The sequence below is a fragment of the Lithobates pipiens genome, unplaced genomic scaffold (assembly GCF_037356315.1).
Source record: "Lithobates pipiens isolate NorthernLeopardFrog02 unplaced genomic scaffold, aLitPip1_a1.2 Scaffold_18, whole genome shotgun sequence".
Lineage (NCBI taxonomy): Eukaryota > Metazoa > Chordata > Amphibia > Anura > Ranidae > Lithobates > Lithobates pipiens.
In genome coordinates this window covers 356,430,562-356,447,043 of record NW_027507758.1, presented here as the reverse complement: position 1 = coordinate 356,447,043, position 16,482 = coordinate 356,430,562, and the positions used below count along the sequence as shown (strand labels likewise).

Here is a 16,482-nt window from a genome sequence, read left to right as displayed (position 1 = left end):
AGAAATTCCCCCACAGAACATGATTATTTTACCATGTCCAGGAATAGAAAATAAGAGATATATTACATGATCACACTCAATTTCCCATCAGTTATATAAGACACAACTCTAGTCTACGCTAGAAACCACTTCTTTAAAAATATCTACTTTCTAGGGCTACGGATGTTCCAATATATGAAAAAAAAGGATATATATATATATATATATATATATATATATATATATATATATAACTTATATATATATAAAACTCTTATGCAACCAACATCTTAAACATATAGTTTTACTAAATTATAAATGCACAAAACAGGTTAAAAACAAACGTATACCTATTAAAGACAAAATTCCAACAACTCCACAGTAATATATTGTCTATATTATACATGAAAGGAAACAATACATATTGATAAAGTTTACACATTTATACGCTATTATACACTTTTTTTATTGTTTCTAAGCCCTTGTACACACGGTCGGAGAATCTGTCGGAATGAGTCTTATCGGACCGTGTCGTCAGATAATCCGACTGTGTGTGGTCTGCATCGGACTGATTCCGTCCGAATCTCCGTCCGACCCAATTTTCCAACATGTTGGAAATATTTCCCGACCAACTGGGCCGGACGGACCTAATCCGATCATGTGTAGAGCATTTTCATCGGACCAAGTGCCACGCATGCTCAGATCAAATTCCTACATCAAAGCTATTGGCTACTGGCCTAAATGTAGTTCCATCGTAACGAAATTACGTCATCACGTTCTCAAAGATCGGATTTTTCGCCAACTTGGCCCGACCGTGTGTATGCAACAGTTTCGGACACAATCCGTCGGACTAAATCCGACGGGCAAAATCCGACGGATTTGGTTGGCAAAATCTCCGACTGTGTGTACAGGGGCTCAGAAATCTTTATGTTACAAACATTTAATACAGGGTGCCTCCACGACACTTAGCAAACTATGCTGGACTTTGCTGCAGGAAAGCACTGGCAACTGTCAGAATACTCGAACATCCGCAGCAGCTGTTTGGATCCAGGTTCTGTTCTGCCGACATATTTCTACCCTCCTCCAATCATTTTTTGAAAGATGTCAGATAAGATTGTGTCACGCATGATGTGAATTTTCAAAGATCTACTAAGATCTACTTTTTTTGGTCTAGCAGTAAATTAACCATTGCAAAAGTTGCTCATTATTCACAAGATTATCTCCTGCTGGCTGCAAGTGATAGATATAAAATACATACAGGGTGGATAAAAATCAATGATTTTTAAAAAAATTTATAAAAAAAAAATCTTTTTTTTTTTTTCATCAAATGTATTTTAATAAAATGCTTTTTGAATAAAAATCTATCTAAAGATAGTTTTCTATTTAGGATACATGAATAATTTAGTTTATTCAGCATGACATGGGGCTTAGTTATGTAGCATGAGGCTGTATATTCTGCAATATTTACATTTTTGGTAAACTCCATCAATGAATCCAAGCTCTGCAAGCTGAGATAACATGCACTGCATTGATGCAGTCACACAATTTCAAAGTAACCATGAGATAAAACAAAGTTCAAGTATATTCCTTTATCCCATTGTTTTGCAAATCTATGTACACTACAAATTGTATGATTGAATTGGTTCTGATATCGCTGTTTTACTAACCTGACAGTTTATTATTCTAAATAGGAAACCTTCATTTTGTTGACAAATATTAAAGATTCTAACTACCAGCAAGAATACGTCCTTACATTTAAAGAGTACCTGTCATTTCAGATCCATCATGGCAGTGCCCGTTAGCGGGCATCCACTCACCTACTGCCGCCATATCCTTAACCTTGTTATGTCACTGCCGCATCACCAACCGTCCCATTAAAGTGAATGGGACTGTCGCTAGTCAACAGCGGGTCAGAGGTGGGGCCGCTCCGGGACAGAGATGACAGTTGCTCCTTAAAAATTTTGATTCAAATCAAGCTTTTTTACTAGTGATTTAAATCATGATTTAAATTGTGGTTTAAATCGACTTGATTTAAATCAAGTCCACCCTGAATATATATATATATAATTAATATTTCTTATTTAACAGACCAAAAAGGTTTTTCTTAAATGAACTGACTAAAAGGATTATTTTTTGTTCTGAGAACAAAACTCAAATGCCCCATACACACGGTCAGATTTTCCGATGGAAAATGTGCAATTGGATCGTGTTGTCGGAAAATCCGATCATGTGTGGGTTCCATCTGACTTTTTCCGTTGGATTTTCTGACGCACAAAGTTTGAGAGCTGGATCTAAAATTTTCCGACAACAAAATCTGATTGTTTAAATTCCGATCGTGTGTAGACAATTCCAACGGACAAAGTGCCACGCATGCTCAGAATAGACTAAGAGACTAAAGCTATTGGCTACTGGCCTCTTTATCGCCCCGTCGTACGTGATATACGTCACCTGCATTACGAACGAGTGGATTTTCCGTCAACTTTGTGCGACATTTTGTATGCAAGACAAATTTGGGCCAAAATCCGTCGGAAATAATCTGACGGATTTTGTGGTCGGAATGTCAGGCTGTGTGTATGGAGCATTAGAAATATATAAAAATAATATAGCCCATTTGAAAGAAGAGCTGTGTGTGTTGAATATATTTCTGTCACTTGCCGTGCCTGTAATACCCAGACAAGAAATATGACGTGCAATCATCACATACATCAATAAAACTGTCAGAATTTCAAACACTTCTCCAACAATTCCACAGGATTATTGGATCAACGTGGGCATTAATCTGGAATGTATGTAGTACCAGACCAGCCAACTAGCCGTTTGCCTAGGGTCAGCACTGTTTCCATGTATAGCCTGGAGGCAAATCTCTATGTATGAATACAAGTTGCTGCCCGGAAGCATTTGCACACAGTCAATGTTAGGATAGGAGTCATAAACATGTTGAGGGGGGGGGGGTTGAAAAATGAAGTTTAAGTGGAACCCTATCCAAAAAAAAAAAAAATTCATTTATTTGTATAAGAAAAAGGCAAATCTGCTGGCAGTTTTTTTATTGGTGTCTTCCCCTTTCCATCCTAAGCACTGTCTGGCTCTCTTCTCTGGGGTGCATTCCTTATATATTCTTACAGAAAATCTACTTAGTAGCTAGTGACACTATCAACAGCCCTCGGTTGATTCCCCAAGATAATGTATAAAGAACACAGGGAAAGAAAAAGGAAAGCTCAACTCACAGCTATGCCTTGGGTGTCACTAGAACAAGAAGTGAGTGTAAATCTCCCAGTGGGGGCACAGACAACAAAACCTACCTATCACAGAATCAAATCTTTCCCTTCACTATTTAAAACTAAGTTCTGGCTGGAATTCAACATTAAAGTGTAACTAAAGGCAAAACTTTTATTTTTTAACGTTTTGGATAGAGTGGAGAGGGATTAGAACATTGTTATTGCTGTCTGTGCCCCCATTAAGGAGATTCACTCTATTTGTCCTGTTACCATTATCATTAAAACTAAAATAAACTCCCAAATTTTGGGTTGTTCCCAGAAAAGTAATAGAAGGGAAATCTTCCAATGGGGACACTAGATCTAGTGACCTGGGAGTCCCCAAGGGATTCCCTTAATTTTCAGGGATTTCTCTCACTTCCTGTTTGGCCATGGGACAGGAAGGGAAGGGAAATCTCTTTAATGGGGCACAGATAGCGAAAAAAAAAAAAATTGACAGGGACTATAACGCTCCCTTGCCTATAGTTCTACTTTAAACACATGCCAGGGACTTTCTATTCTAAGTTTAGGAATATAACTAGATGCCCTTTATTTTAGGATATTTGTAAAATTGTTTTTTTTTATACAACATGGGCTTTACTAAAAACCTAGGGACCTAAGTTAAAGGAACTTTGTGCTGAATGAAATATGTAGGTTGTGGCTACTTCTCCTGAAAATACTAATTGTCAAGATGTGTTTGGCTGAAATCTTAGTACCAGCGAAGTAAGAACCGCTGATTTGATACCGGTTAAAGTGTTACTAAACACACAACAATAATGCAGTCTATATATGCAGCAAAGTATGCTTGTTATACTTACCGTGGAGCCTAAGGGGTTAGTCCACCACATTGTGTAAAAAGGCTGTTTGATCCTGTGTTCTCTGATCCTCCCCTTCTTTAAATGTCCCCAATCCATCTGCTGATAACACAGAGGTTACTTTGCATGTGCCCAGTTTGGTGTGTATTGCTAGAGAGTTTTTTGTTTTTTTTGGAGGGTGCATGTGATCAGCACAGGGCCAATCAGCACTGTCCAGAGAGAGGGTTAGGGGTCCTGCAGCCTTATAGTCAGAGGAAAATGAAAACTCCTCCTACAAGCTTTAAAGTGGTTGTAAACCCTTACAAACCACTTTGACCTACAGGTAAGCCTAGATTAGGGCTTACCTGTAGGTCTAAGAAATAACTCCTAAACCTACACGGTTTAGGAGATATTTGCTAAAAGACAGTATCCGCTGTCTACGGCGCATGCGCTGCAGACAGTGGCGCACAGGTGAACTATCGCCATTAGCAGCATGCCACTGCTAATGGCGATATGCCATTAGTGGCAGCTCCCGTGCGCATGCGTGGGAGTGATGTCATCACTGCTCCGATGCTGTGAGTGGCCGGAGCAGCGATAACAGGAAGAAGATGGACGCTCCGTACTACAGGGGACAGCGGTGACATCGCTGGCTCCTGTGTCAGGTAAGTGACACATAATGGGCTACTATGCAATGCACAGTAGCCCATTATGCTTTACCTTTGTAGGGAGACAAAGAAGAAGTAAACCCATTAGGGTTTACTTCCTCTTTAAGTGCTGTGCTCGGCCGAACACTCATAGAAGCCATAAGACTGCTATATACTGCATATACTGAGAAAAGGTATACTGCTATATACTGAGAAAGGGTATTTACCAGTGTATATTCATTAAAATAGTTGCATTTTTATATTCTGTGTACTGTGGGAGACCAGATATAGTGAATGCAGGGTCCTGGGTTTAGTAATATTTTGAGTGACTCAAATGGAATTGAAACCACTATATCTGCATGAAAACCAACCAAATTGAATTTTTAGAGGTTACTATTTGCTGTGTAAGGCCTCGTTCACACGGGTGTACTACAGTCCCATTCAAGTCAATTGGGATGCAGTGGCTGCACAGACACAGCTGCTGATCCCAATTTGCAGCCATGCGAGTACACAGCCCAAACAGACACCGTCTGTGTTAATGCAGCCGCTGAGTCCCAATTGATTTGAATGGCACTGCCTGCAAGGGTGTGGGCAAACACGGCCTTCGTACGGGCGTATGCTATAGCACGCTCGCATGAATGTGACCTAAATACAGGTTTACTTTAATCAAAGCTAAATAAATGTTCCTTCACAAGTCAGTATGCATGAAATGCCTAGTAAAGGAATGTCATTATTAATGTCTCTGGACTTTGATCCACTCATATCTTTTCATTTACATGAATTCTTCCTTACACTGTATGATTTGTACTGTACTTTTACGTCACTAGTACAGAAATATCGCCCTTTATTCACACATGAACTGCAGTCTGGTGCTAGCCAAAAAAGTATGAGGGGTCACTGTAGGTTTGGCATATAATCTGATCTCTAATCTCATATTGTTACTGATGAGAGATCTGACTGTGTATGGCCTCCCTAAGGCACAGTAGTGGCCTCTGCCATGTTACATAAATACTGCATTAATCTGTTACCATAAATATACATCGTACTGTAAATGCCAAGCAGACTTAGTAGAATGTCATAGCCCCTGTGAGATTCATTTTATGTTGCTCTACCATCTTAATTATAGCTAACTATTAACTAAGTGAAAATTAATAGCGCACAACACATTATTGATATCTGAAGAAGCAGGGAAGAATACTCTAAAACTTGAAATAAAAAAATACATGAAAAAATAGGGCTTTTGAAATGCTAATTAATTATTACAAGCGCTTTCATTAAAGGGGCTCCTGCTGAGACATAATTCCCTGTTTTATTGAACATCTGACGTTTCTAAAATAAAATGCAGAATGTACAGAAAGAGCCGAATTCAATAATAACCCCAAACCTTGAGAATCTGATCACACGTCAGGCATTTGTGGGACAGTTTAAAATTAAATTGATTGCATTCTTCGGGCAACCTGCTGGTACATTAAGCCCTACAATCAAACACACAACTTCTCTTTGTCACACCTTAAAGTGATACTAAAGATGACATTTTTTTTTTTTACCTTAATGCATTCCTTGCATTAAGGTAAAAAAAAAAACGATTTTTTATTCTGTGTGAAAAAAAAATATTTTCTATTCTGTGCACGGCTCCATCTCTTTTCCCCTCTCAGGAGCCATTGGCCAATGCTGCTGCCAATCAAATGCAGGTAGTGGAGGAAGTGAGGAGCGTGGGTACATAGACACTATGTGCCTCCATAGCAAACGGCTTTCTTTGGGGACACATGAAGAAGAGGAGGAGCCAGGAGAGCCACCAATACTTATATAATGTTCATTATTTTAATTTTATTTTATTTTTTTACTTTAGTAAAAGTTAGTGAAGTTAAAGTGGTTCTAAAGGCAGAATTTTTTTTTTTTTATCTTAATGCATTAAGATAAAAAAAAGACTTTCTGTGTGTAGCAGTCCCTCTCAAGGGATGAGCCGAACACCCCCCAGTTCGGTTTGCACCAGAACCTTCGATCGGACCTAAAATTTGTACGAACTTTAGAACCCTATTAAAGTCTATGGGACTTGAACGTTCGAAATCAAAAGTGCTAATTTTAAAGGCTAATATGCAAGATATGCAACAGACAACACCAGCAATAAGGGGTATCTTCAGGTGTATACTGTGCTGGAGGCACAAAACACCCACTTTAACTCCTGCAGATGCCTGTATTAGAGAACACCAGCAATAAAGGGTAGATACAGGTGTATACTGCGCTGGAGGCTCACAACACCCACTAACTCCTGCAGATGCCTTTATTATAGAACACCAGCAATAAAGGGTAGATACAGGTGTATACTGTGCTGGAGGAACACAACACCACTTTAACTTTAAAATGCCTGAGAAAAGAACACATTGTCCCTGCCTATTTAGCTCTTTCCCTGCACGCCAGAACACACTACACAAGGTCGCCGCGCTGGCCGCCTTATATAGTGTGGGGCGTGTACTAAACCCCCTGAGCTATAATTGGCCACAGGCATCATGCCTATGGCAAATTATGGCTCTCCTTGCTGCCAGCACTGTGATTGGCCAAGCATGCGGGGTCACAGTGCATGCTTGGCCAATCATGAGCCAGCAATGCACCGCGATGGCGTAGTGCATTGTGGACCGTTCGTGCCACACGAATTTGGTGCGAACAGTCCACAAAGTTCTGAATTTGCAGAACAGACAAGCGGTCGATGTTCGAGTCGAACGCGCGTTCGTGTCGAAAACCGAGCTCATCCCTATCCCCTAATACTTACCCCATCTCGATCTAGCAATGTTTCACGAGAGCCTCAGCTGTCTGGGACTCTCCCTCCTCATTGGCTGAGACAACAGCGGGTGCCATTGGCTCCTGCTGCTGTCAATCAAAGTCAGTAAACCAATGAAGAGGGAGGGGACAGGGCTGAGCCGCGGCTTTGTATCTGAATGGACACATGGATCTGCAGCTCGCTTCAAGTGTCTCTATAGCAAGCTGCTTGCTGTAGGGGCAGGAGGGAGGGGCCAGGAGCACCAGTGAGGGACCCAAGAAGAGGAGGATCAGGGCTGCTCTGTGCAAAACATTACATAGAGCAGGTAAGTATAACATGTTTAATATTTTTTTTTTTTTTTAAAACAAGACTTTAATATCACTTTAAAGTGGAATTTCACTGCATCTGAGCACCACAAACTAAAAATGCTGTTTAATTCATGTTTAATATTTCAAAGAAAACTCACTAATTCACCTATGTCTCCGTTCTTTATTTTGCTAAGAAATCACATTGAAAAACACTGCCTAGCATTTTTAGCTGTGGCCATCTTAAGTACGTGCAAATGATTGATTTAACATTTACTTCCTGGAATCCATCTGCCCAAGGCTCAGGCATACAGGCAAGAGGGTGTGCTTAGCTAAGAAAGCCCCTCCTCCACTCCTGAAGACTCATGGGGTGTATGACATAATTTGCCTAGGCATGGAATCCAGGAAAAAAAACTGAAGAAATAAAAATAAAGTTTAAAACAAGTAAATATGATATATTTTCCTATCTCTTTACTAATGCTGGCAGCATAAGGATTAAAAATAGTCAGTGCTGACGGAGAGAGTGAAGTTCCACTTTAAATAATGATTAAAACATACTGCAATCTTAAAGTGGAGATAGCCAAACTCTTCATGTTAGACAGTGGTTGAGATGGGATTGGACTTGGGTTACCAAAATCTGCCTCGCTACAAACTGAGTTGGGGTGGGAAGGGGTTGCATATATTCAAAAGTTCCCTTATTTTAATCCTTACATTCTAATGAGACGAGCAACCCGTACATAGTGGGTCAGGAATTGACCAAGATCAATGCATTGCTCAAGTCTGTGAATCAGAGCAGAGCATGTTTTTGAACGTTCCCTCACCTTCCACCCAAACCTTAAGGTCAATATTAGCAGAGCTCTACCTTTTAGTTACAAGTCTCAAATTAAAATGTAGGACCAACATAAAAACTATATTAAAATCTGGAGCTTTTGCTCATGCTTCAAAATTCCAAAATTCCCTTAAGAATGCTTGCTAAGGGCAACAGCCTTATTTTAACATGTTCTCATTACATTTACACTTCCCTTCCCCTGCAAATCCAGCTTGGACTATGCTGCAGATAAGCTAAAGGAGTCAGCTTTCCCATTGACCAATGAATGTGTGTTTGTACTAAACATCCAATCACAAGCAGGAAATTTATTTTTATTTTTTTAACCCTTGCTCGTGATTGGCTATTTGATGTAAACACAGATTCAATCATAGAGCACAGAGTAAAAAAATAAAAATAAATCACTGCTTTTGTAAATCACTCTTTACGTATAGCGCACTTTACACCAGAGGATGCGTTAGTCTGTATCAAATTTACATCCCACCATGGCTTAAAGCCACATCATCGCCTTGGCCCAAATACTTCATACATATCAAAGAGGTAATACATCTAAACAAAATACCAACAACTTCCATGAATAATTAAAGCGATGCAACATATGGTTTATTTCATTGTAGAATCCACACACATCCTACCATATGTCACTATCAGCTACTTCATTAAAGCAAAAAAAAGGGCTAAAAGCAAAATTACTAGATAAAACTTTGAATAAAGTCAAATGTGTATTCACTGCTTGTTTAAATATTCTATTTGTACGCAGAAGTTTATTAGTAAACTGCTTAATATAACAACTGCAACACAAGGTTTTATTGTTTATGGAAAGATGTAGGATGGAAGAATAGATGTGTCCCGTATTTATATAATATAGTGCATTTCATATGACACTATCATTTATCATTGGATTTGATGCATGCAAATATCGGGGGGGGGGGGGGGGGGGGGAGCTTGCACAAAACGTCTGCTACATCTAACATGAATGGTGCTCCCACTTGCTACATGCCTTTAGGAAGAACAATTCAATGTAACCATTTTTAGCAGCATGTGGATTCTTTTTATATATTATGGAACAAAGTGCATGTCCTTTGTATATTATTATTGATCTCTGCCAATGAAAAGAATTAAGGTGAAGGTATTGGTGGATGAATTGTACCTTAGGTCCCATCTCTTTCCAGTTCATGGGCTCCCCCAGACACTGCACTGAGATCACACATAAGGGCTTCAGCATTACGAATTAGAAGGTGATGTCTGACTTTTAAATGGGATCTTTGCAAATTACAAATGACATAAAAATGATGCAATCAGAATTAAGAATAAAGATAATCGAACGATCATACATAATCTATATGCAATCAAAATCAGCAATCTTTCATTTAACGCTTAGAAGATTGAATTCCTTGTATTCTGTACATACTTTGCTAATAACGCTGTGATTGCATATGGATTGTGAATGATTATTGATTATCTTATCAATACCATGACTGTCATGGCTGTCCTCCCTTTTAAGGACTTTATGAACAGCACTGAGGTGCAGAACTTTTTTTTTTTTTTTTAGTATCCCTATAGGCTTCTTTTCTGGGTAAAAAGACCAGCCTTACGGACCTTTTCCTGTTAATATCATTGGTAACAAGTCCAATATGACCAGACAGGTCAGAGGGTAACCCAAATGCCAGGCAAGCCACCTATTCTGCCCTTATTATAATGCCCCGCTGGGTAAGGTTCAGTTTAATTAATCAGACTGAGGATGGCATTAGGCAAGCAAACGTTCTATCAATCTGATTGTACAATCTCCTTTACAGCCACCAACTACTACATAGTACAAGAGTCTGCCTGATTGGATACAGATTGATTGTATAGATTAGGTAGGCCTTATTATTACATCGTTTTGGTAAATTGAAAGTTTGTACAATTGTATGGCTGGATTGTGCATGGTGGCCCTTGGATCTTTTCGACAATTATATAGTGCAGGAGCCTGCCTGGTTGGATACCAATTGATCTGGAACATTAGGTAAGTGCTTATATTACAGATTGTAAGCTCCTTGAGGGCAGGGACTGATGTGAATGTATAATATAAATGTAAACACTGCGTAATTGTTCCCGCTATATAAGTACCTGCGATAATAATAATAGTTTTGGTAGACCCACATTTTTAAAGTGTTTATTTCTCTTTTCCATAAAAGTGTGCAGCACCTTGAAAGTCCCATATCTTGTTTTTTTTTCTTATCGGTTTTTGGTAGACCCAAAGTCAATTGTGCCATCAACTGTGTAGTACAAGGGCCTGCTTGATTGGGTAGAAAGTGAGTGTATGTTTAGCTATGTCCTTATACTACAGGGTTTTGGTAAATCTAAAGGAGATTTGAGGATTTTTCTGTGTGTGTGTAGGGTCAGCTTTATGGAGATCGTACAGTCTGATCGTATAGTGTACAGTAACCAGGGAGGGGAGAATGGATGGATGGAGGGACGAATAAAAGGAAGAAAAGAAGGGGGAAAGGATGGATGGATGTATGGAGAGATGAATAGAAGGAAGGACGGAAGGAAAGGAGGGATGGAGGATAAATAGAAGGAAGAAAGGCGGGATGAATGGAAGGAAGAAGGGATGAAAGGAAGGAAGGAAGTAGAGATGAATGGAAGGAAGGAAGGAAGGAAGGAAGGAGAGATGAATGGAAGGAAGGAGGGATGAATGGAAGGAAGGAAGGAGGGATGAACGGAAGGAAGGAAGGAAGGAGAGATGAATGGAAGGAGTGATGAATGGAAGGAGAGATGAAAGGAAGGAGAGATGAATGGAAGGAAGGAGGGATGAAAGGAAAGAAGGAAGGAAGGAGAGATGGACGGAAGGAAGGACAGATGAAAGGAAGGAAGGAGGGATGAAAGGAAGGAAGGAAAGATGGATGAAAGGAAGGAAGGAAGAAAGGAAGGAAGGAAGGAGGGATTAATGGAAAAAAAAGGAAGGATGAATGAATGGAAGAATGTATGGAAGGATGTATAGAGGGACAGATGCATGGATGAATGGAAGAAGGGATGTATGGAAGGAAGGAGGGATGTACGGAGAGAAGAATATATGGATAGATAGATAGATAGATAGATAGATAGATAGATAGATAGATAGATAGATAGATAGAAAAATTGGGGGGGGGGGGGATGTATGGAGGGATGAATATATGGATGGATGGAAGGAGGGGTGAATATATAAATGGAGGGAAGAATGGATATATGGATGGATGGATGGATGGATAGAAGGAGGGATGGAGGGCTGTATGGAAGGTCGGATGGATGGAAGAAGGGATGCATGGATGGATGTAGGGATGGATGGACAGATGGATAGATGGAAGGAGGGATGGAGGGCTGTATGGAAGGATGGATGGATGGAAGAAGGGATGAATGGATGTCCGTAGGGATGAAGGGAGGGATGGATGGATGCAGGGAGGGAGGGATGGAAGGAGTGATGGATGGATGGAGGGATGGAAGGAAGGAGTGATGGATGGAAGGAGGGATGGATGAAGGGTGACTGTATAGAGATTGTGTAGGTGTGAGGCACTGACCTTGTTTTCTCCGGACCGGCCTCTTCCTCCCACTGCAGAAGCGGACTTTACTGAAGACCCCCAGGACATGCCTCTCACACAGGGACCGCCCGTCCTTGCTGGGACTGGTCCGTCTCTTGGACGTACATACCCGGTCACTGTTGGACTCCCTGGCCTGTCTCTTCTGTCGGATAAGAGAGCTGGCTATAGCCGCAGCCATGGTGGGTGCAGGGAGTAGGTGGGGGGTCGGGACCCCCTAGAAGAAGAGCTGTCTGTGTATGGAGAGGAGTAGTGCCAGCTTAGAGGAGAGCTGGGTTGTAGGTGTGCGGAATCCTCCCCATACTCTTCTCCAGGATGATGGAGGGGAGGGGGGATCAGGACTTCCCCATCACTCCCGCTCCTGGAAGATCCCAACAGGTCAGTACAGGCTGGAAGTCATCGTGGAAGATCCGGGAGAGAGGTCACAGTGTATTCCTAGGAGAGCCCTGTGTAGTATGGCAGACATCGTTCTCTATGGGGGCACACATCCCGGGTCACCCACATCACACCCCCCCACATCCATGTCAGCTCTGGTAATGTCAGGAGAGGGGGGAGGGGGGCCAGGTAGGGAGCAGTAAGGATCATCCACCATGCACACTGCACAGCCCTCCTGTCATGTCCTGGGATGTCAGCATGACATTAAAGTGCGGGCTGCCCCCTCGGCGCTGGTGACAGAGGAGGAGGAGGAGGAGGAGGAGGAAGCAGGGACACTCCACGTCCACTCACACGGAACACGGAGCAGGAGGGAGAGCAGAGCCTTCATCCACCCGAGCACCGCACATCTCTGCCTCTCATTCCTCCTGTCTCCCCTATCTGGCCTCTCTACGCAATCCTACGTGATCGAGGTTTGGATGAGAAACTCTCACCGGCGGTCCGAGGGAACTGCAGATCATATCCAGCCTGTCACCGCTACGGACTATGGGGCCGACATCACCACTTCCCTCAGTCTCATCACTCTGCTGGCACCATGTCACCTCCTGCAACAGTCATGTCTTCCATGTACCTGTGTACACATAGCTATGTACCAAAATACCTACCTCTGTGTACCCACACCTACACACCTAGGTATATTATATATATGCACCCATATGCCTACACCTGTATACACATAGCTATGTACCAATATACCTAAATCTGTGTACCCACACCTACAGACCTAGGTATGTTATATATATATGCACCCATGTCTATTTATCCACACCTGTGTACCCACATCTATATACCTACATCTGTGTATACATATACCTATATCTGTACCAATATCCATATACCTACATCTACGTACCCACATCTATTTATCCACCCCTTTGTACCCATATCTATATACCTACATCTGTGAACCAATATCTATATACCTACATCTATATACCCATATCTGTGTACCCATATCCACATGCCTACATCTATGTACCAATATCCATATACCCACATCTATGTACCAATATCCATAGACCTACATCTATGTACCAATATCCATATACCTACATCTAGGTACCAATATCCATATACCTACATCAAGGTACCAATATCCATATACCCACATCTATGTACCAATATCCATATACCCACATCTATGTACCAATATCTATATAACTACATCTAGGTACCAATATCCATATACCCACATCTATGTACCAATATCCATATACCTACATCTATGTACCAATATCCATATACCCACATCTATGTACCAATATCCATAGACCTACATCTATGTACCAATATCCATATACCTACATCTAGGTACCAATATCCATATACCTACATCAAGGTACCAATATCCATATACCCACATCTATGTACCAATATCCATATACCCACATCTATGTACCAATATCTATATAACTACATCTAGGTACCAATATCCATATACCCACATCTATGTACCAATATCCATATACCTACATCTAGGTACCAATATCCATATACCCACATATATGTACCAATATCTATATACTTACATCTATGTACCAATATCCATATACTTACATCTATGTGCCAATATCCATATACCTATGTACCAATATCCATATACCTACATCTATGTACCCATATCTGCACACTCATATCCATATACCTACATCCATGTACCAATATCTATATACCTACATGTATTTATCCCCAACTATGCACCGCCATCTGTGTGCCAATATCCATGTACCTACAGCTATGTACCAATAGCCATTTATCTGCACGTATGTATCCACCCCTACTACCAACATCTATATCCCTCTGCAAATCAATGTACCTACATCCATGGTGTACCTATATCTGTGTACGAACCTCTATTTATCCACACCTAGGTACCCAACATCTGTGTACAAATATTCATGCACCTACATCTATGGTGTACCTACAGAGCCTTGAAAAAGTATTCACACCCTTTGAAATCTTCCACATTTTGTCATGTTACAACCAAAAATGTAAATGTATTTTATTGGGATTTTATGTGATAGATCAACACAAAGTGGCACATAATTGTGAAGTGGAAGGAAAATGATAAATGGCTTTCAAAATGTTTTACAAATAAATATGTGGGAAGTGTGGTGTGCATTTGTATTCTGCTCCCCTGAGTCAATACTTTGTAGAACCACCTTTCCCTGCAATTACAGCTGTAAGTCTTTTTGGGGATGTCTCTACCAGCTTTGCACATCTAGAGAGTGACATTTTTGCCCATTCTTCTTTGTAAAATATCTCAAACTCTGTCTGAATGGATGAAGAGTGTCTGTGAACACAAATTTTCAAATCTTGACACAGATTCTCAAATGGATTTAGTTCTGGACTTTGATTGGGCTATTCTTTACACATGAATATGCTTTGGTCTAAATCATTCCATTGTAGCTCTGGCTGTATCTTTAGGGTCGTTGTCCTGCTGGAAGATGAACCTCCACCCCAGTCTCAAGTCTTTTTCAGACTCAAACAGCTTTTCTTCTAAGATTGCCCTGTATTTCGCTCCATCCATCTTCCTGTCAACTCTGACCAACTTCCCTGTCCCTTCTGAAGAAAAGCATCACCACAACATGATGCTGCCACCACCATGTTTCACGGTGGGGATGGTGTGTTCAGAGTGATGTGCAGTGTTAGTTTTCCATCTCACATTTCGTTTAGCTTTAGGCCAATAAGTTAAATTTTGGTCTCATCTGACCAGAGCACCTTCTGTCCCCCACATGGCTTCTCGCAAACTGCAAACAGAACTTCTTATGGCTTTCTTTCAACAATGGCTTTCTTCTTTCCACTCTTCCATAAAGGTCAGATTTATGGAGTGTACCACTAATAGTTGCCCTGTGGACAGATTCTCCCACCTGAGCTGTGGATCTAACCCTGCTTTAAACTTCTCCACAACTTTATCCCTGACCTGTCTGGTGTGTTCCTTGGCCTTCATGATGCTGTTTGTCCACTAAGGTTCCCCAACAAACCTTTGAGGGCTTCACAGAACAGCTGTATCTATACTGAGATTAAATTACACACAGGTGGACTCTATTTACTAATTAGATGACTTCTGAAGGCAATTGGTTGAACTAGATTTTATTTAGGGGTACCAGAGTAAGACCCCTTTTACACTGGGGTCCATTAGTGGTAAAGCACAGTTTAGCGTTGCTTTACCACTGTTTTAGCAGCGCTTTCGACATGCTAGCGGGGGCCCTTTTAACCCCGCTAGTGGCCAAAGTAGGGGTTAAAAGCACCCGTGTTGTGGCACTTCCGAAGAGCTGCCCATTCATTCCAACAGGCAGGAGCGCTGTATACAGCACTCCTACAGCGCTCCAAAGATGCTGCTTGCAGGACTTTTTTTCTCATCCCGCAAGCGCACCACCCCAGTGTGAAAGTGGGGAGGCATGGGAGGTAGCTTTCAGGTGCTATTTTTAGCACTAAAATGCCTGAAAACTGCCTCAGCGTGAAAGGAGTGTAAAGGTGGCTGAATACAAATGCACGCCACACTTTTCAGATATTTATTTCTACAGAATTTTAAAAACCATTTTATCATGTTCCTTCCAGTTCACAATTATGTGCCAATCTGTGTTGGTCTATCACATAAAATATATTTACATTTTTAGTTGTAACATGACAAAATGTGGAAAATTTCAAGGGGTATGAATACTTTTTCAAGCGACTGCATATCTGTGTACCAATATTGCCATACCCACATCTGTGTACCAATATCCATGTACCTACATCTGTGGTGTACCTATATCTGTGTACCAACATCAATATACCAACACCTATGTACCCACATGTGTGTACCAATATCCATGTACCTACATCTGTGTACCAACATGTTGAGTATAATATTTGCAGACAGTCTTGCATATGTTATACATCACCTTGGCAAATGATTTACAGGCCTTTTAGTAATTTTACAAGCCTGCATGAATTCAT

The 16,482-nt window shown here is 40.9% G+C and overlaps 1 protein-coding gene across 4 annotated transcripts in view; it reads right to left on the bottom strand.

Annotated features, from left to right (window-relative positions):
• The window catches only part of FGF12 (fibroblast growth factor 12), a 619,715-nt gene that overhangs the window by 228,734 nt on the left and 374,499 nt on the right, over positions 1-16,482 (bottom strand). Inside the window, exon 1 of one of the 4 annotated variants that reach the window (XM_077487531.1) lies at positions 12,091-12,916. The exons of the other annotated variants lie outside the window; for them this stretch is intronic. Within the exon in view, the coding sequence (XP_077343657.1) occupies positions 12,091-12,289 (199 nt within the window). The 5' untranslated portion in view covers positions 12,290-12,916. Of the gene's footprint in view, positions 1-12,090; positions 12,917-16,482 lie in introns of those variants that run through there. 4 annotated transcript variants of the gene reach the window in all.